Source organism: Malaclemys terrapin, chromosome 2 (assembly GCF_027887155.1).
Source record: "Malaclemys terrapin pileata isolate rMalTer1 chromosome 2, rMalTer1.hap1, whole genome shotgun sequence".
In the NCBI taxonomy this organism is placed as follows: Eukaryota; Metazoa; Chordata; order Testudines; family Emydidae; genus Malaclemys; species Malaclemys terrapin.
This window is the reverse complement of record NC_071506.1, coordinates 21,796,847-21,817,573: the sequence shown is the minus strand read 5'-3', so window position 1 is coordinate 21,817,573 and position 20,727 is coordinate 21,796,847. Positions and strand designations below refer to the sequence as shown.

Genomic DNA, 20,727 nt, shown 5'->3' with positions numbered 1-20,727 from the left:
GATTTCACTCCTGCATGTCTGAGCAATATTTTTATACTCCTCCCTGATCATTTGTCCAGTCTTCCACTTCTTGTAAGCTTCTTTTTTTGTGTTTAAGATCAGCAAGGATTTCACTGTTAAGGCAAGCTTGTCGCCTGCCATATTTACTATTCTTTCTACACATCGGGATGGTTTGTTCCTACAACCTCAATAAGGATTCTTTAAAATACAGCCAGCTCTCCTGGACTCCTTTCTCCCTCATGTTATTCTCCCAGGGGATCCCATCAGTTCCCCGAGGGAGTCAAAGTCTGTTTTTCTGAAGTCCAGGGTCTGTATTCTGCTGCTCTCCTTTCTTCCTTGTGTCAGGATCCGGAACTCAACCATCTCATGGTCACTGCCTCCCAGGTTCCCATCCCTCTTTTGCTTCCCCTACTAATTATTCCCTGTTTGTGAGCAGCAGGTCAAGAAGAGCTCTGTCCCTAGTTGGTTCCTCCAGCACTTGCACCAGGAAATTGTCCCGTACACTTTCCAAAAACTTCCTGGATTATCTGTGCACTGCTGTATTGCTCTCCCAGCAAATATCAGGGTGACTGAAGTCCCCCATGAGAACCAGGGCCTGTGATCTAACTGTAACTTTTGCTAGTTGCCAGAAGAAAGCTTCGTTCACCTCATCCCCTTGGTCTGGTGGTCTATAGCAGACTCCCACCTTGTATTTAGCTTGGATGCTCTGGTTACCATCTCCAGATCCGACAAAGATTGAAAAGTTTGTCCTTTCCACCAAAAGAAGTTGGTCCAATAACAGATATTACCTCACCTACCTTGTCTTTCTCATATCCCAGAACCAACATGGCTTCAACCATATAGCAAACTATATGGAATTAACTATACAGTTTGCACATAGATATTATGGAGAAGGCATTTGGCTTGTTCTAAATTCCACAGAGCAAAAGGCAGTGGAGCTCTGTGGAGCTGAAACACAACTAGTAATAATACTTTGCAGCCAAATTTTCCAAACCCAGGTGCCTAAAATTAGGTTCCTAAATCTATATGGAGGCTCCTAGAAAACACTTTTATTTACGAGCCTAACTATGGATTTAAGAGCTTAGCTTTAGGACCTAAGTTTGAAAATGCAGGCTTGTGTTTTTAGATAGTGTCTTTCATCTGAGGATCTCAAAGCATTTTACAAACATTGCTTACATCTCTCAACACTCTCCTGTGAGATAGGTAAATAGTTTATATCTACTAAAAGAGGGAGCCACCTGAAAGGTTACATAACTTTTCGGAGACAATCAATGACAGAGATGGAAATAGAATCCTGAAGCTCTGCTTTCTTCTTTCCACTTTCCACTTCTTTCCACTTCCAACCACTGGGCCACCTGCCCTCCCAATAAAATCATGGGTTAGCGCTAAGTCAGGAATGTTTTATGATCGAGACCTGAGCTGAGTCATATTTTTTAATGAAACGACCGAGGAAAAACCTCTCCTTTTGTAAGCTGTTTAGTTCCATTATGCTGCTGATATATTATGACTTGTTGCTTGATACAGCCCCACCTAAATTTATCATAGTGCCCAAACAAACACCTCCTTTGTAAATATGAAAGTGTTTTCTCATCAGCATTGTATGCATGCGAGGGAAAAAAAAGCACCAGCACACTCTGGCTGCATTGAGCTGCTCTGGACGCAAAGCAACCATCAACTTTGTTTTACTGGTCACTTAAGCGAGGCTAATGGCTGCTTTGCATCTCTGGAGAGGTGGAAAATAGCCTTAGAGGACAGGTGAATCTGGCCTAATAGTGCCAACAGTTTCACACTGATCGGCTTTGTGCTGCTCCAATGGAGTTGATGAATATTTCCCCTTTGACAACAGTGAGAACTGAAGAGCAGGGCTGGACTCAGAGTCATTTTTTTCCAGTACTCAATTAGACTTTTTTATATATATTTTAAATTTTATGCACAATTTGATGATTTCAATGTACATTTTAAATATTTCTGTTCAAATTTAACAAGTCATTTGGGGACTGTTCACCTGAAACTTAAATGTGAACAATAACTAGCAAGGTATGCTAGCTTTGTGCAGACAGCAAGTCAGAATTATTCTGGTGTTATTTATTACTTACATTAGAGTTGTGGCCAGAGGCACAAATGAGATCAGGGCCTCGCTATGCCAGGCCCTGTCTATACACATAGTAAGAGTCCCTGTTTGGAAGAGCATGCAGCCTAAGTAGAGAAGACAGACAAAGGGTAAGAGAAAGGAAGCGTTATCACCATTTTACAGGAGAGGAAGTACAGAGAGATTAAACGATTTGGTTTTGTTTTCTTAAACATATCTAATTTGTTGTTATTCATTTATTTATGTAATTGTATTGTAGTAGCACTGAGGAGCCTTAGTCATGGACTAGCACCCCGTTGTGCTAGGTGCTGTCCAAACACAGAACAAAAATACAGTCCCTGCCCCCAAACAATTGACATTCTATGTATAAGACAGGTTAAGGCAGATACAGGCAGACAAGGAGAGCATGAGAAAACAATAAAACAATATTATAGCTTACAATTTATATGTCAGTGGCATCTTGGCTACTGATGTTATTGTCTACTGGATGTTTATATAATGCAGAGATTGCTGTTTATGGGTTTCCCTGTGGCTGTAGGGCAGGGTCCCTTGTTCCTTTAACCTTTTCCATTTTTCCTGTATTTTTCTGACAGTTGCTGTTTAAGCAATTGTATTTGGTTTAAACTTAATGTAGTGATCAGTGGATCAGGGAAGTGGCTGGTGAGGAGAGAGTATCCTGGATTGGGGACACCCTCGCTCCTGTCCTAAATGACCGTGATAAAAGTACGGATTAAGCCTCCTAGGAATCCTGGGCCCAGCCTTGTCAGGGTTACGAGGACTCTGATATGCGGGAAATTGAAAGAGGAGTCCTCAAGGTCAGGAAGACATTGAGGTAAAGGAAGTTGGGGCGAGAATTCAGATCCTTTTCCGATCCGATTCCACTGGGATAGTGCAGAAGCCAGGGAAGTTCCGCACAATAGCGGGACCATTCCCCGCCTTACACCAGTAAACTGTTCCTCTTTAGCATCATGGTTCACTCCCTCATTCTGTGGGTTGGCAAGGGTTGGGAATGCTGTGGAAACAACCTTGAGGGAAGAGCAGGAGAAAATGGGGCCCTTACCTCTCTCTCAATGCCTTCTGAGTGATGCTTGAAGAAGCATCAACCAGATCTTCAGTCAGGGAACGGTGGGCATGTCATGGGTGTGATTGATAGAAGACAAGGTGGGGAAAACCAAAGGATGTTTTTGTTATCTAAATAATGAAACGTGTGTGCACCACTGACTATATTCCAATATTTCATTGACATTAATATTGCATGTTGGGTTTCGATTTATCAAATTTATATTGCAGAAAGACACAACACAGGCCAACATTTTAAAAAGGGACTAGTGATTTGGGATGCCTTCATTCTTGGATACCTATTTAAGAATTTTTAGAGGCCTCTTACAAAAAGATATGGGAAGAAGAATAAATACCAAATGAGTGGGAAAATGGTTAAATAGTGAAGCTACACTGGAGGAGCATTCAACTGCTGCCCATCCCAAGTAAAGTACTTACATGCATTATCCTGGGCAGAATAAAGAAAGCAGTAGATTCAGGGCTACAACACTGACAGGGAGGAGAAATCATGCACAGATCAGACAGTAACCTTATGTATCACCATAGAACTGTTGATCAAATGTCAGTCACCATTTTATATGAATTTCATAGATTTCCAAAGATCATTTAATGCAGTGGATAGAACGGTCTTATGCAAGCTACTATGCCACTGTGGGATCCCCCAGAAATTTGTTAACATCATCCACAGTTTCTATAAAAATATGACATGACAAGTAATACATAATAGTCAATTGACTAAGCCATTCGGGAATGCTACCAGCATCAGACAAAGATGTCTTTTGTCACCCATAATTTTCTTATTGGTAATAAGAGACACCTCAGAGTGACCAATGGGTATACAATGGACTCTCACACAGATGCTCAGAGGACCTTGACTTTGCAGACATCAATCTTCTGTCTCATACCCACAGAGACATTCAACCAAAATGAACGATTTTCAGATCTATGTGCAATTAGTAAGGTTGAAAATTAACACCAAGAATATGAAAACCATGAAAATCAGTACACAACAAGAAACGCCCATAACACTTTCTGGGACTGACATAGAAGAGGTTTGACACTTCACATCTCTTGGCAGCATCGTAAACAAAAAGGGTGAAATAGATGAAGATGTTAAAGTCAAAATAGCAAAAGCCAGACATGCCTTTGTAACTTTGAAGCCAGTCTAGCGAAATAGAAGCTTTGTCCACCAAACCAAACTTTGAATATTTAACACAATTGTAAAGTCTGTCTTACTGTATGGCAATAAAATTGGAGACTTATTAATAGTTTACTATCTAAACTTGAATTTTTCATAAATGTCTGCCTGAGACAAATTCTTAGTATTAGATGTGCAGAAAAAAAATCAGAGAGCTTTGGAGCAGGACAAAACAGAAACGAGTAGGACAGAAAATTACAGAATGAAAATAGAGATGGCTAGGACACTCATGGACGAAAGACACAAGCGACATGACAAGAAAGGCATTGGATTGAAATCCCCAGGGAGAGAGGCGAAGAAGTAGACCAAGGACAACATGGAAATGCAGAATCAAAGCAGAATTGAAAGCTATCAAAATGACATGGGAAGAAGCCAAGACTGCAGCAAGAGATCATCAAAGATGGAAGGTGGTAGTGAAGGCCCTATGCTCTGTATGGAATAAAAAGGCATAACCCAAGTCAAGGTATTTTCAGAGGGCAGGTTCTCAGCCAGGGCTGGATTTATACCTTACGTGCCCATAGGCACAGCATCTTCGGTGCTCCTCCACCTACAGCTGACCTCCATGTTGCACACAGTTTCAGAGAGGTAAGGTGCTCCTAGAATGCTTGTGCCTCTAGGCACATGCCTACTCTGCCTAATTGGAAATCCAGCCCTGTACTCAGCACTTCCTGAAATTCAGGTCCCTTTAAGGAGTCTCAAAGTGGGCATCCAAAACCACTAGTCACTTTTGTAAATCTTGGCTATAATAGGCTGGGCAATTTACTAGGTTCACCGGGGGAAGGAGACCAAAGCCTTGAGGTAAGTAGGGAAATGGGATCCTGGGAGGAAGCACAAGCAGGAATGCGCAAGAGGGGAGGACTCCTGTCTCATGCTGAGAAAGAGGGACGATCAATGAGTTATCTTAAGTGCCTATACACAAATGCAAGAAGCCTGGGAAACAAGCAGGGAGAACTGGAAGTCCTGGCACAGTCAGGGAACTATGATGCGATTGGAATAACAGAGACTTGGTGGGATAACTCACATGACTGGAGTACTGTCATGGATGGATATAAATTGTTCAGGAAGGACAGGCAGGGCAGAAAAGGTGGGGGAGTTGCATTGTATGTAAGAGAGGAGTATGACTGCTCAGAGCTCCGGTATGAAACTGCAGAAAAACCTGAGAGTCTCTGGATAAAGTTGAGAAGTGTGAGCAACAAGGGTGATGTCATGGTTGGAGTCTGCTATAGACCACCAGTCCAGGGGGATGAGGTGGACGAGGCTTTCTTCTGGCAACTAGCAGAAGTTGCTAGATCGCAGGCCCTGGTTCTCATGGGAGACTTTAATCACCCTGATATCTGCTGGGAGAGCAATACAGCGGTGCACAGACAATCCAGGAAGTTTTTGGAAAGTGTAGGGGACAATTTCCTGGTGCAAGTGCTGGCCGAACCAACTAGGGGCAGAGCTTTTCTTGACCTGCTGCTCACAAACAGGGAAGAATTAGTAGGGGAAGCAAAAGTGGATGGGAACCTGGGAGGCAGTGACCATGAGATGGTCGAGTTCAGGATCCTGACACAAGGAAGAAAGGAGAGCAGCAGAATACGGACCCTGGACTTCAGAAAAGCAGACTTTGACTCCCTCAGGGAACAGATGGGCAGGATCCCCTGGGAGAATAACATGAAGGGCAAAGGGGTCCAGGAGAGCTGGCTGTATTTTAAAGAATCCTTATTGAGGCTGCAGGAACAAACCATCCCGATGTGTAGAAAGAATAGTAAATATGGCAGGCGACCAGCTTGGCTAAACAGTGAAATCCTTGCTGATCTTAAACGCAAAAAAGAAGCTTACAAGAAGTGGAAGATTGGACAAATGACCAGGGAGGAGTATAAAAATATTGCTCAGGCATGCAGGAGTGAAATCAGGAAGGCCAAATCACACTTGGAGTTGCAGTTAGCAAGAGATGTTAAGAGTAACAAGAAGGGTTTCTTCAGGTATGTTAGCAACAAGAAGAAAATCAAGGAAAGTGTGGGCCCCTTACTGAATGAGGGAGGCAACCTAGTGACAGAGGATGTGGAAAAAGCTAATGTACTCAATGATTTTTTTGCCTCTGTCTTCACGAACAAGGTCAGCTCCCAGATTGCTGCACTGGGCAGTACAGCATGGGGAGAAGGTGACCAGCCCTCTGTGGAGAAAGAAGTGGTTCGGGACTATTTAGAAAAACTGGACGTACACAAGTCCATGGGGCTGGATGCGCTTCATCCGAGGGTGCTAAAGGAGTTGGCGGGTGAGATTGCAGAGCCATTAGCCATTATTTTTGAAAACTCATGGCGATTGGGGGAGGTCCCAGATGACTGGAAAAAGGCTAATGTAGTGCCCATCTTTAAAAAAGGGAAGAAGGAGGATCTGGGGAACTACAGGCCAGTCAGCCTCACCTCAGTCCCTGGAAAAATCATGGAGCAGGTCCTCAAGGAATCAATTATGAAACATTTAGAGGAGAGGAAAGTGATCAGGAACAGTCAGCATGGATTCACGAAGGGGAAGTTGTGCATGACTAACCTAATTGCCTTCTACGATGAGATAACTGGCTCTGTGGGTGAGGGGAAAGCAGTGGATGTGTTATTCCTTGACTTTAGCAAAGCTTTTGATGCGGTCTCCCACAGTATTCTTGCCGCCAAGTTAAAGAAGTATGGGCTGGATGAATGGACTGTAAGGTGGATAGAAAGCTGGCTAGATCATCGGGCTCAATGGGTAGTGATCAATGGCTCCATGTCTAGTTGGCAGCCGGTTTCAAACGGAGTGCCCCAAGGGTCGGTCCTGGGGCTGGTTTTGTTTAATATCTTTATTAATAATCTGGAGGATGGTGTGGACTGCACTCTCAGCAAGTTTGCAGATGACACTAAACTAGGAGGCGTGGTAGATACACTAGAGGGTAGGGATCGGATACAGAGGGACCTAGACAAATTAGAGGATTGGGCCAAAAAAAACCTGATGAGGTTCAACAAGGACAAGTGCAGAGTCCTGCACTTAGGACTGAAGAATCCCATGCACTGCTACAGACTAGGGACCGAATGGCTAGGTAGCAGTTCTGCAGAAAAGGACCTAGGGGTCACAGTGGACGAGAAGCTGGATATGAGTCAACAGTGTGCTCTTGTTGGTTGTTGCCAAGAAGGCTAACGGCATTTTGGGCTGTATAAGTAGGGGCATTGCCAGCAGATCGAGGAATGTGATCGTTCCCCTTTATTTGACATTGGTGAGGCCTCATCTATAATACTGTGTCCAGTTTTGGCCCCCACACTACAAGAAGGATGTGGAAAAATTGGAAAGAGTCCAACGGAGGGCAACAAAAATGATTAGGGGTCTGGAGCACATGACTTATGAAGAGAGGCTGAGGGAACTGGGATTGTTTAGTCTCCAGAAGAGAAGAATGAGGCGGGATTTGATAGCAGCCTTCAACTACCTGAAGGGGGGTTCCAAAGAGGATGGAGCTCGGCTGTTCTCAGTGGTGGCAGATGACAGAACAAGGAGCAATGGTCTCAAGTTGCAGTGGGGGAGGTCCAGGTTGGATATTAGGAAAAACTATTTCACTAGGAGGGTGGTGAAACACTGGAATGCGTTACCTAGGGAGGTGGTGGAGTCTCCTTCCTTGGAGGTTTTTAAGGCCCGGCTTGACAAAGCCCTGGCTGGGATGATTTAGTTGGGAATTGGTCCTGCTTTGAGCAGGGGGTTGGACTAGATGACCTCTTGAGGTCCCTTTCAATCCTGATATTCTATGATTCTATGATTTTTACTATCCTTTTGGCTCAGAAATGTTATTAGAAAACATTACGTGGCGGGTTCTTTCTTTCTTTCTTTCTTTCTTTCTTTCTTTCTTTCTTTCTTTCTTTCTTTCTTTCTTTCTCTTCAGTAGTATTCGGTAAACAAAGATTTCAGTAGACTAAAGGAGAGTTAATGTTTACACAGTCACAGAGTTCTTAGTCCTGGTGCAGTGTTTACCAATCTGACTAACCTGTCACTGCATTTTATACATGCAAGTAGATAAAACATAAATACAGATATGAGGTGGGGAGTATGTTCAGAATGTAACAGGCAATCACTGCAAGAAAAACATTCTCTAACAGGATGGAGCCCTCAGAAAGTACTCCACCGACCCACAGGTATGTCTAAAAGCCTCAAGGATTTCTTCCAAGGCTTAATTTTTATTCAGCTAGTTAAATCTTATGAAATTTCCTTGCAGGAAAGGAAAACTAGCAAACCCCTTAATGTGGTTTAATTGGCTATGTGCAATTAGTAAGGTCGAAAATTAACACCGAGTAGTAGCAATTGCCATTGCTGTTTTATATGTTCATGTTCCCCAGTTCTTTGGACTTTATCCAGTCATTTACACCTGTACAAAGTCAGTGTACAATTTTTTGAGGTCGGGATGGTGAAGGCTTACACCCACATCAGATGTAAATGACTACATAAGGTGCAAGGAAGTGGAGCTACAGGTCCTGTGTGTATAATCTCTCTCTGAATTTGTGTGTACGTGTCTGTATATAATGTACCAGAGTCTCAGCTGGTGTAAATTGATATGGCTGCATTCCATGGAGTAAAACCGCTGTATCCCAGTTGAGGATCTGGCCCGTTTTATAATATACTCTGTAATATACTATATTACAAATATTGCGTTCCTGTAAAAGTTGCTGCCTTCCTACAGGACAGAAAGAATTTTAGAGAGACAGGACTGTGAATACAGGGGTAAATCTTGTCTCTGTCTGTTGCATCAGAGGGCCATAACTGCAATGAGATTGGTGAGGTCCACTGCGTGGAGGGCCAGTGTGAAGGGGTTGGTGGTTGGGTATTACACAGGTCTACTGGCCACATGCCTGTGCATTTGGGAAAGTGCTAATGTTATTCAGTGGCCTGGCCCCTAAGTCTCAGCCAAGCCTGGATACTCTGGCTTGGCAGCAGGCAGGGGGAAGAATTCCTCCATCATATAGCACAGATAACTCTGAGGTCTTTTCAGTGTTGTCATATTTTTAGATTTTAAATCATCTGTGATATAGTTTGACACCTTTTCAAAGCATGTAGATTAGCCAGAGTGTGTTGTTATGGTTGTCAAAGGAAGCAAATAATGATCCATTTAGCAAGGTTGCTTTGAATAAACCTGATAGTTCAACTGTCAAATCTGATGTCAGTTATTAAATATATGTAAATGTTTAGACAAATAGCACTGATGAAATGACCTGTAAGACATCACACTGATCATAGAATCATAGAATATCAGGGTTGGAAGGGACCTCAAGAGGTCATCTAGTCCAATTCCCTGCTCAAAGCAGGACCAATTCCCAACTAAATCATCCCAGCCAGGGCTTTGTCAAGCCGGGCCTTACAAACCTCTAGCCGGGCCTTAAAAACCTGATGGTATTATATTGATTGATTAGATATTAGAGGTTCAAATGCAATATATGGGAACATATCACTATGTATCTAATAAAAATTAGTTCCAATACTGGTGCATGCACATGTGCATCAGTTAATTTTAAACAACAGGCTGTCAAATAAGATCATGTATGCAAGGCATTAATCCAGTTACAAGAGGTGCAGGCAAACTTTGGGGATTGGAAGACCTCCATTCAGAAGTGGTCTTGGCACCTGATCAACAGTGATTCCCTATGATATGGATCTGGTTGAGTCTGCCCTGGATATCGTATGGGTTTGGTGTGTTGTGTTGTGAATAAGCTAAATCTTTAATATGACAAATCCTTTGACCCTTCAAAATGCAAAAATGGTGTAGAATTAGGAAAGATGAAAGTGAGCAAAAGAAGATGGCTAGATCTGTTAGACTGTGCAATAGATTACAAAGGAAATCCCATTATCGAATCATAGTAGGACAAAACATTTTAAAATCTACTGAATTAATGGAGATATCCTATCTCCTAGAACTGGAAGGGACCTTGAAAGGTCATTGAGTCCAGCCCCCTGCTTTCACTAGCAGGACCAAGTACTGATTTTACCCCAGATCCCTAAGTGGCCCCCTCAAGGATTAAACTCACAACTCTGGGTTTAGCAGGCCAATGCTCAAACCACTGAACTATCCCTCCTCCCATACTGTATGGGCTAACAAGTAATGTCTCTCTCTAACCTCTATGATTCTATGAAAAAGAAGCATGAAATGAACTCTTCATGAAACCCTCTATGAAGATGCATCCTGGATTTCATTTGGCAGAATAGAATGGATGAATTTGATACAGTGAATTTCTTTCCTGGGACTTTCTCTAGTGGTATGAATGGAATACTAGTTTGTTGAAAATTGTTACTGAATTAACCAATAATGTTTACATTACATTATAATTTCTAGCTGATTACTTTTTATATTAAAGTTCCTTCTTACTATAGTAACTAAATTTTACTCTTAAAAATGACCTGTTTAAATTAGGGAGATAATTTACTTTCCTCTCTGATTTCCCTCCTGTTGAGAGCACTATATATTGGGAAATGAATAAGGAAGCTAGGAGTCTTCCTTTAAAAAATATTTTTTTAGGAAATATGTATAGATGCGAGAATTACATTGCCTTCATTTGCATTTGTTCAGCACAGACAGATTCATGATTATTCCTGTAATAAAATGTTATTGGATTTATTGGAAAATTCCATGGAAAGTTAAGTTTTTATTGAAAGAGTCAGAATTTAAAACATCCAAAAAAAACACTATGCACAAAACCAGACTCACCTATTGAATTTCACATCAATGTGTGTGAAGAAAGCGAATTTTTTTTTCTTTTTTTACATTTTTTTTCAGGCAAATCTAGTGGAGGCCATTGGGTCCATGGCAGTTAGGGCTGGTTAATATATGAGCTTCACCAAAACTTTCGCTCATCTCATGAACTAAATTTTTTTTTGATGGTTCAAAAATGTTGTTTAAGGGCCACCTCACCAACAGCTGCTTCTGATAAGAAAGGACCTCGTGGGAGAGGCCAAACAGTCCTGCATAATCCCTCAAAATTAGGCATAAATAGGATTTAAGTAGTGCATATACCTAATGCTGACTATGCTCAAGAGTGAATTCCACCCAAGTCGCCCAGCTGGTGGAAAGCACATGCACAAGAGGGTTTTAAGGTGGGCAGAAACAATCTTGTGCACTTGGTATTCTTGTGTATTACATTCTGCGTAAATCCTGAATGAATTTGCAAAGACACAAAGAAAATTCATCTGTTTATATCAAGTCATGGCAAATGTACAGGACTGCTATAGGATCCGTACTAGGTATGGGCTTCACAGAGCTCACGCACAGCCTTGAGCTTCTCGAGTTCTTTTGTTTTTCACTCTCCAAATTATAGTGGCAGTAATAGTAGAGCATATAGTACAATGCGCTCATGAAGCCTCCAAGCCACTACTGGATAGATCATATATCCTTACAGCATCAAATTTCAAGAGATTTCAGGAAAATAAACCTAAATCAACCCATTTGAAATATGTCAGTGATGTATAAATAGATCAAAATGTCTGTGTTTCCGTCATGGCAAGATTATCTCAGTCGACACTGGACTGGACACAAATATACCCCAATGGCTGTTCAGGGCATGCTTGACTGCATCCTATTAATTGGTCATCTTCCTTTATCACAACAAATTATGTTAAATAATAAAGTGTGATACAGATCAAGGTGTTCTCAAGGGTGGCCAAGATCTGCTTGGAGCAGAGTCTGAGGGTATAGGGAAAGGTGGCTTTTCTGGGACCAGCCAGGTCAGCCCCTGGCACTGGTAAGAGAAGTCTCAGGGGTCAATTTGTGCCCAACTGCCTGAGGGCCTCAAGGAGCTGTTCCAGAAGTCATGAACAGCTGGAGCACAGCAGTACTCTAGCCATGCCCCCTACATGCTTCCTAAACTGGGGATTGACAAAGCGATGGGGAGATGGCAGAGTCTCTATCCTGGCCTTATGTCAGTGAGTTTCTTCTCTATGCCAGCGGATTTCCTCAGTGGCCAGAGCCACTGGGTGTGCAGACCTTTTGTTCCAGTAGAGCCAACACACTGGAACCATAGGTCATTGATGGATTGGGCCTTTCTTCTTCAGCTTCCAAGCTGCAGACCTCTGTTTTCTGAAACCATTGTAGAGGATTCCATTTTTCATTTGCTGCAGATGGCTCAAATGGCTTCTGCATCCCAGCTGTATTTGTGAATTGCAGGTCTATTCATGTGAGCTGCAATGGCAAAATGATACCCTATATGTGCGTTGAAGTGAAGTCTACATGTGGCCTTCCCTGCAGCAAGAAGCTACTGTCCTTGCATATTAATTTGTCTAAGGCATAAATTCATACAGAGATTTGATGAGAAGGGGAAATTAAATTTCACAAGTAGATGATAGGAAAAACTCCAAGTAATTTCAATTTTTAGTAAGGCTTTCTCTTTTGCCCACCTCTTAACAAGATTGAAACAAATTTTTCCAGCTGTCTTCTAACTTGAAACGCAAATTGTAATTATCCGGTTTCTGAGAGAATATCATACCGTGCCAGATGTAATCAGAAAGCATCTGTGAAAGGTAAGGCTTAAATGAAAAAGAAAAGGCATTATAAATCGTTTTGGAAAGTCGGCAAGATAATGTGAAGCTAGCATGGAAAAAGCTAACTGGGAAGCAGTGCAATATACAGTTTGTGTGTACATTTCAAGGAACGGGAGTAGTGAAACCTAATCTGGAGGATTGGTTGATTTAGGGCTTTGGTAATGGCATCTGGAACCTCCCTTTTCTAGGTCACTAGCCCAAATCCAAGGAGGGTAATGATCAGAAGCTGTTACTCATCTGCTGGAGTGTTTGGTGTCCCATTATTATTGCATTTATTATTTTTATTGAGGAAGTGCCTGTGAGCCCCAGCAGTTATGGACTGGGACCCCATTATGCTAAGCACTGTACGAACAAAGAACAAAAATAGTCCCTGCTCCAAAGAGCTTACAGTCTAAGTAAGTATCTCATGTTAAATGAGTTGATGGTCTTGTAATGGGCAGGTGTTTCTAGATCAGTGCCGATTTCTGGTATTTACCTGATTTAAACAAAACACGTCAAGTGATTGTGAACCCTCAAGTTATTCACATAACTAGCTTATGGGAACACATGAGACAGTAGAAACTCAGAGTTAAGAACACCAATGTTACGAACTGACCAGTCAACCACACACCTCATTTGGAACCAGAAGCACACAATCAGGCAGCAGCAGAGACCAAAAAAAAAAAAAAAGGCAAATACAGTACAGCACTTTGTTAAACTTAAACTACTAAAAAAATAAAGGGAAAGTTTAAAAAAAAAGATTTGACAAGGGAAGGAAATTGTTTCTGTGCTTGTTTCATTTAATTTAAGGTGGCTAAAAGCAGCATTTTCTTCTGCATAGTACATTTTCAAAGCTGCATTAAGTCAATGTTCGGTTGTAAACCTTTGAAAGAACAACCATAACGTTTTGTTCAGAGTTACAAACAACCTCCATTCCCCAGGTGTCCGTAACTCTGAGGTTCTACTGTATATTATTGCCATTATCCTTCCTTTTCCCCCAGCCCTCCTTTTGTTTTGTTACTCTCACTTGTTTTATCTTGTCTTAAATGAGCTTGTAAGAACCATGTCTTCCTCAGTATTTGTATAGCACTTACCACAAAGGGGTCAAAATCCTGAGTCCTTGGTGCGCTACCACAATACAAATAATAAATAATATCTTCTGATAAAATCACCATCCGAGGGGGCACACAGTGTCAGCAAGGCCAAGGACAGGAAAGACATGGAGAATGAACTAATGACCTTTTCATCCCAGAAGCTGATCCCTCCAGGTTCCTTGTAGTTTCCCAGTACAGTGTGCCTTATTTGCCACCAAAAGACCCTATGAACTTGCTGCTTTGCTTTTTATTACCGCTTAGGTATTTTTTCATGGCATGAACTGCGCCCACAGGTGTGATCAATTATAACAAGGCATGAGCATTAAATGCTTTAGTCGCCATTGTGAGATGGTTATTTCCTGGACAGGAGATGACATTGGTACAGCTCTGGTGCCCTGGTCAGAAAGGTCTGACAATTTGCAATGCTATCCTAACAATGGGCACGACTGTACCTGTGCCAGCTGTGAGTGAACCAGTTCGGAAATGTGCTAGCAGCTCTGTCTACTTAGTCGGGGCTTAAGGGGATGGGCCATCCCTGGCTGAGCTCTGTCTGGAAAAGTGTGTATTGACTATCTGAAAGTGAGCGTCTGTGGTCACCACCATCTAGAAAGACTTGTCAATGCTCTTTGATGAAGAGTATTAATATGTAAAGAGGAAGGTGCCTCCAGTGACTCCTCTATCTCCAGAGTGTCCATTCAGTGCCCTGGCTGGTTACAAGCTGAATAGATTAGCAGTAGAAGGAAAATATGTCCCTTAGTTTATGTTTAGTGATTAACAAGTCCCTGAAGTGTCAGATAATCTCATTTTTCAACCTTTTCTCTGTCTTTGCCTCTTTTCCATGTTGGTCATCTCTCCCCAGAGCAAGCGGTTTGTTTAAAAGAACAGAAATGGCGTTATTTTTTGTTCTGATGTTCTTTCACCAGAATAGGAGAGATTGTTGGGAAATTGGAGATTTTGCAAGGATATTGGTGACGATCATATAAGGACCCCTGGAATTTTAATCTATTCTTATCTGAACAGATTGTGGCCTTTTTTTAGTTTCCTTAAAAAAAAAATCTTCCTAAGAGGTGGCAAACACACCCACATGCCCTGTGTTGGTGGCAGCAGATGGGAGTGAATAACTGATGGGACAAAACATAATGTTATGAAACTTTGTGTAAGAGGAGACAAACTTCTGAGTGGTGACACGGAACAAATCAATAGCATTTTTTCTTACATACTGTTTATAAATCTGATCTCCACCCCCCTCTCCCCCCAATGCTGCTTTTGCCACATCTACCTTCCTTCGGAGCTGAGAAACCTGTAAAAAGATTAAAGGTCATGACTAGAGCCCTACCAAATTCATGGTCCATTTTGGTCAATTTCATGGCATAAGATTTTAAAAATCACAACTTTCATGATTTCAGCTATTTAAATCTGAAATTTCAAGGTGTTGTAATTTTAGGGGTCCTGACCCAAAAAGGAGTTGTGGGGAGGGTCACAAGGTTATTGTTTGGGGGTGGGGAGGGTTGTGGTATTGCTACTCTTACTTCTGTACTGCTCCTGGTGGTGGCGCTGCCTTCAGAGTTGGACAACTGGAGAGCAGCAGCTGCAGGCGGGGAGCCCAGCTCTGAAGGCAGAGCCATCGCCAGCAGCAGTGCAGAAGGAAGGATGGCCTGGTATGGTATTGCCACCCTTACTTCTGTTCTGCTGCTGGCAGGGTGCTGCTTTCACAGCAGGGCACCCGGCCAACAGCCTCCAGTGACCAGTCACTGCTCTGTGGCCACGCAGCTCTGAAGGCAGTGCAGAAGTAAGGGTAGCAATGCCGCAGCCCCCCCCTAAAATAACCTTGAGACCCCCCCCCTGCAACTCCCTTTTGCGTCAGAACCCCCAATTTGAGAAACACAAAAGACCAGATTTCATGGTGGGAGACCAGATTTCATGGTCTGTGATGTGTTTTTCATGGCTTAGAATTTGGTAGGGCCTTAGTCATGAGCATAAACTGAACTGTAGAAACTTTTAATTGCTCTAGACGCCTGCAGCTGGCATATCTAAGTCCAGTGGTCTTGCCCAAACAACTAACTTCTGAATCATTAAAATAGCTGCTACCAAATTAGGCTATTATAATCTACTCAGGAGTAACCGAGACAGCTTTGGAATGACTTTACTGAGATACATCATCATCTCTACCAGTCTTTGAAGTGTACCTTTTTCTTGCTGTGTTCCATTATAAAAAAAAGGCATTAGATCTTTTGGCTCAGGACTGACTATGTTCACGTAGTATATGGCTGACACAGGTGATTTCCCTAAACCTAATTTGAATCCCTTTCCCCAGACATGCTCTAACACTTTCAATCTGCTTTGTGCCATTCTTTCCCCATATTAGCAAGTTATATAGAGCTACTTTAATGCCCTCTGAGTTAATGAATATCTGAGAGATATTTTGATTTTATGTATGAAGAAGGTTGGTAAATGATTTTTTTTCTGTATGAAAAATGTAGACAGAAAAAACGTAGACAGACGTTTCAGTGTTCTTGCCATTTCAGTTTGATCAGATGCGTGCAAGTGTACATTGCTTGCTTCCTCAGTTCTGTATCTCAGTTGCTTGTGGTAGATTTAAAATCAAGGGGTGAAATCCTGGACCCACTCAAGTCAAATTTTAACTTCAGTGAAGCCAGAAGTTCACCACAGATCTTTATTATTGTTCTTTCCGTTTTACTGGTTATGTCTCTTTCAGTTCTATCATTAATCTGTCTGAGAACCCTAAAAAATAAATAAATAAATAAATAAAAAATTGCAAAGCGTTGCTTTATTTCTTAACCGAGTTTTACAGTGGCTGTCTGGTCTGTTCATCATCTGATTTCTCCTGGCACTATATTTTTGCTGATACTGTTCAAATTTTATCATTTAATTAGTTTTCATTAGGTCCACGTGGAAGGAACCATACATTTTTAGTGCATTATCCCTGTAAGATGCAGCACTGCTCAGATTCCTGTTGGGTCTGGTTATTGGACTGAATCCACTAGCTCAGATAAATACATTTCAGCCTGACCAGGCAGCCTTTCCAGTTTTCAGTAACATTGCCTTCATAATTAGGTGAACTTGGAGGCTCCACAAAATTCATTTTCGCTTGTTTAAGCAACTATCACTTCCACTTACCTCTTAGATGTCTGTGTCTTTTCCCTAGTTGATTCAGACAGTACTTTTTGTGAAAAAATGTTTTTGTTCCTATAGCAGTTTGCATACTTAGGAATTGTTCACACTTACCTGGGGATCCACGACTGGTGATCGATGCATCGGTGGTCGATTTAGTGGGTCTTCACTAGACCCACTAAATCGACCACAGATCGCTCTCCCATCACCTCCTGTACTCCACCGGATCATGAAGAGTAGGGGGAGTCAACGGGAGAGCATCTCCCAGCAACATCGTGTGGTGTGGACGCTGTGGAAGTAGATCTAATCTACGTTGATTTGAGTTACGCTATTAACGTAACTCAAATTGCGAGCTTAGATCGAATTTCCCCTTTAGCGTAGACAAGGGCTAAATTCCTCCAAGGGGAGTTTAAGAAGAGGTATTCATTTTCTACTGTATTTGTTTTAAATACAATGAAAGACCTAACCAGCATTGCCGTTGTTCAAGATGGCTTAAGTTAACACCATCTGAATTATTTGCAAGCCTCATTACTGACACTAAGTTCTTAGGAGTTCAGATTTTTGCCTTGGGAATGTGTGATGTCCTTTTTTTCTTGGGGGAAAACTGCATTGTGAGACGCATGCCCACAGAGAGCTGGTCTTGAATTGACATTTTAGTAATAATTTAGTAATAATTAGTATCTTTCCTAGACCTGAAGAAGAACTCTGTGTGGCTGAAAAGCTTGTCTCTCTCACCAACAGAAGTTGCTCCAATAACAGATATTACCTCACCCACCTTGTCTCTCTAATATTCTGGGACCGACACAGCTACAACTACACTGCATACATTATTAGCAACAAGCAGTACATAAGAGCCTCCTCCTAGATCCATCTATTTATCCATCTCTCTCTCCTTTCCTCCCTCCCATTGGGAGGAGTTTTATTACTCATTCCATATATTATAATAGAATGCATCAGTTTATGCCAAGTGTCAGGTATTTTCAAATTACCTCTCTCACTAACTAATCCTGGAAGGTCTTCACTCCCTCCAACACCTGCGCACCTCATTTCAGATCAACTAGGCTGAACGCTGTTCTATATTCTGAGCGTACGCAGTATATTTTTTTCAGGAACGAAGTATAAAGATTTCCTGCAAAGTGCAGCTTGGGATCAATCTGTTTGGCCAACTGTTTCTAGCTTCCACCGTGGTTATGGTTTTGAAGAGAGGAATTTTTGTTTCAATGGGAATACCACTGAACAGATTCCTCATCCCACCACCCTTCTCTCTACAGTGCATGCACTCCTGGGACACCATATTTCGCATACGCTAAGGAGGAAAATGTTTGCAGGTACCACTTGCTAAAATCGTCACGGATATACCTCCCCAGCCCTAATCTCGTTTCTTGAAACAGAGATCACTGTCACACGCTGAGCTAATATAATTTCCAGCAATTTCACTTGGCAGTATTTTCTAAAGAAATTAAGTAGTTTTTATGTAAAAGACATCAGTGTGTGATTGATATATTCACAGATTCTGAGGCCACAAAGGGCCACTATGATTATCTGGTCTGACACGTGTTTCCTAGAAAAAATTGCTAGGTCAGTTCCCCATGGTAGCTGATTTGTTTTCTTGGCCTCTCCCCTGCATTGGAAATAGTTTTCCTCTGAACTGGTCACACAGATGAAACTTTTGGCTGTGAAACCCCATCTGATTGTCTGCACCGAGGTGCTCCACTGTCTTCCAACTGGCTGTGTCCCCAGTCTGGCTGCTCACCCCTTCATGTGGGTTGGTGAAATGTCAGTGAACGTGTGTACCTCCACACTCAGACTTTTAGCCTCTACACACCCCTGAGTTTTCAGTTTAGGATCCATTTAAGTTTCTCTGTAGGTTACTAGTCAAGGATACATCTGGGTGACTATTTGTAGTGTGAGACTGGTGGTACAGTTATTGTTAATATTAAAGTAGTGTCTTTATTGTTTTTATTGTGAAGGAGTTTAAGGGTCACAAGTCAGGAGGTGAAGGCTTTGGCAGCCATACAACGTTTGGACCATGAGTCCATGCATCCTTACTCCATCCATTCACAATTTGGCACCAGTGATGTTACACTGCAATGTGTTACAAAGATGCTGCAGCTGTCTCTTCAGTAGGGTGGACACAAACTTTCCTTGGAAACTGCTTTTTGATGGAAATGATTTTTTTTTTTTGGCAAAAAGCATCTATTCAAACCTCGAATGATGATGCATGATGGGGAGGTTGATACAGTTGTCCATATTAGAATTTTAAAAATCTTTTTCCTTTAAAAAAATCTAGGAAATTACATACAAAAACTATGTGGATTTGCCAAGTCAAGCACTTAAAAGTTAGGAAACAGCAGATATACAGTTGCCCATGCAACATTAATTTGGCACCCTTGTGCATGCACATTATAAAATTTAACAACTTAATTACATGGTTTCTTTTCCACAAGACATTTGCCTCATTTATTGCACGAGTTGGACGCTCAAGGGGGCTGAATAAAAATTGCACAGACATCTGTAAATCTGGCATTTCTTAACTTTCAAGTGCTTGACTTTGCAACCTAAATAACATTTTTTAAAATATATTTTTGTATGTAATTATCTGTATACTTCTGGAATTCAGATAGCAGAGGATGGGAGAAAATGGGCTATCCTTAACCACTGCTCTTGGAACAGAAGTGTAGCATAGGTATCAAGTTAGTAACATGGGAGTGATTTTGCAGATGAGCTGACATCATGCTTATGAGCATATTATACATTCCTAGATATATAGTATGGGAGTACTATGTGAATGCCCATCGTAAGGCTCAGAGCATGCCCACTGGGAATGAGATTTTTCCAGAAGCCTGTGCAGACTGACAAGACTGATTCCTGAGTATTTATTATATGTTATAGGGACACCAATGCTGCACTGGGACAGAGAAGTCTTGGAGTTGGCATCTAGCTTTTAAACAAGCAAATACATCTTTGGTCTCATTATGCTCAGTAATTACGTTGTGCGGGAAGTCAATAGAAATAGAAGCTTAGCTTGGCTTTCCTTTCTTGACCTCTGATTGGTTGCCTTTGTTTGAAATAAAGTTACCAGTACGTTCTATAAGAAGTAAATAAATCTATTGCTCTATATGTTCGTAAGTTCAAAAATAGAATAAAGCCAGAATAAAGCACAAAAACACAATAGAAAAAGTTTCCTTGTTTGCTTTTATTACTTTTGTAGCCGGGGAAATGGAATATAAACAATCTTACTTGGATATTAATATTCTCTTTGAACAGCGGCTTAAATGAAATTGGATGTCTGTGTGGAACAAAACTTGAAGCTATCATTGCTATGATTTTTTTTTAACTTCTTTTTCAGAAAGGGGCTGTTTGCTGGCATAAAGCTGAAGAAGAAGAAAAAGGGCGAGAAGGGGTTAATTATTGAAAACAAAGGAGCAGCAGGTAAGGCCTATTAAATCAATATTACACCTGGTTAGAAAAGAGAATAAGGGTGAGATTATTTTATCCCTAACTTCACCTGTAAAATCATTTGACTTGAGCCTTACAACTATTGGTTTAAGAAATGATAAAATGGGCAGTAAATTCCATATCAGTCCTAACTAAATATAAAGACAGCCTACTCCTACAGGATTAGCTGTTTGGTCAAAGGCACTCAGATCATATGAGTGCAGATT

At 41.5% G+C, this 20,727-nt stretch overlaps 1 protein-coding gene across 2 annotated transcripts in view; it reads left to right on the top strand.

The window, feature by feature from the left end:
• FER1L6 (fer-1 like family member 6) overlaps window positions 1-20,727 on the top strand; it is a 150,001-nt gene that overhangs the window by 24,653 nt on the left and 104,621 nt on the right. Inside the window, exons 1-2 of one of the 2 annotated variants that reach the window (XM_054019134.1) lie at window positions 8,376-8,473; window positions 20,412-20,494. In XM_054019134.1, the coding sequence (XP_053875109.1) occupies window positions 8,439-8,473; window positions 20,412-20,494 (118 nt within the window). In that variant the 5' untranslated portion in view covers window positions 8,376-8,438. Of the gene's footprint in view, window positions 1-8,375; window positions 8,474-20,411; window positions 20,495-20,727 lie in introns of those variants that run through there. The other variant, XM_054019135.1, reaches the window with a different exon arrangement.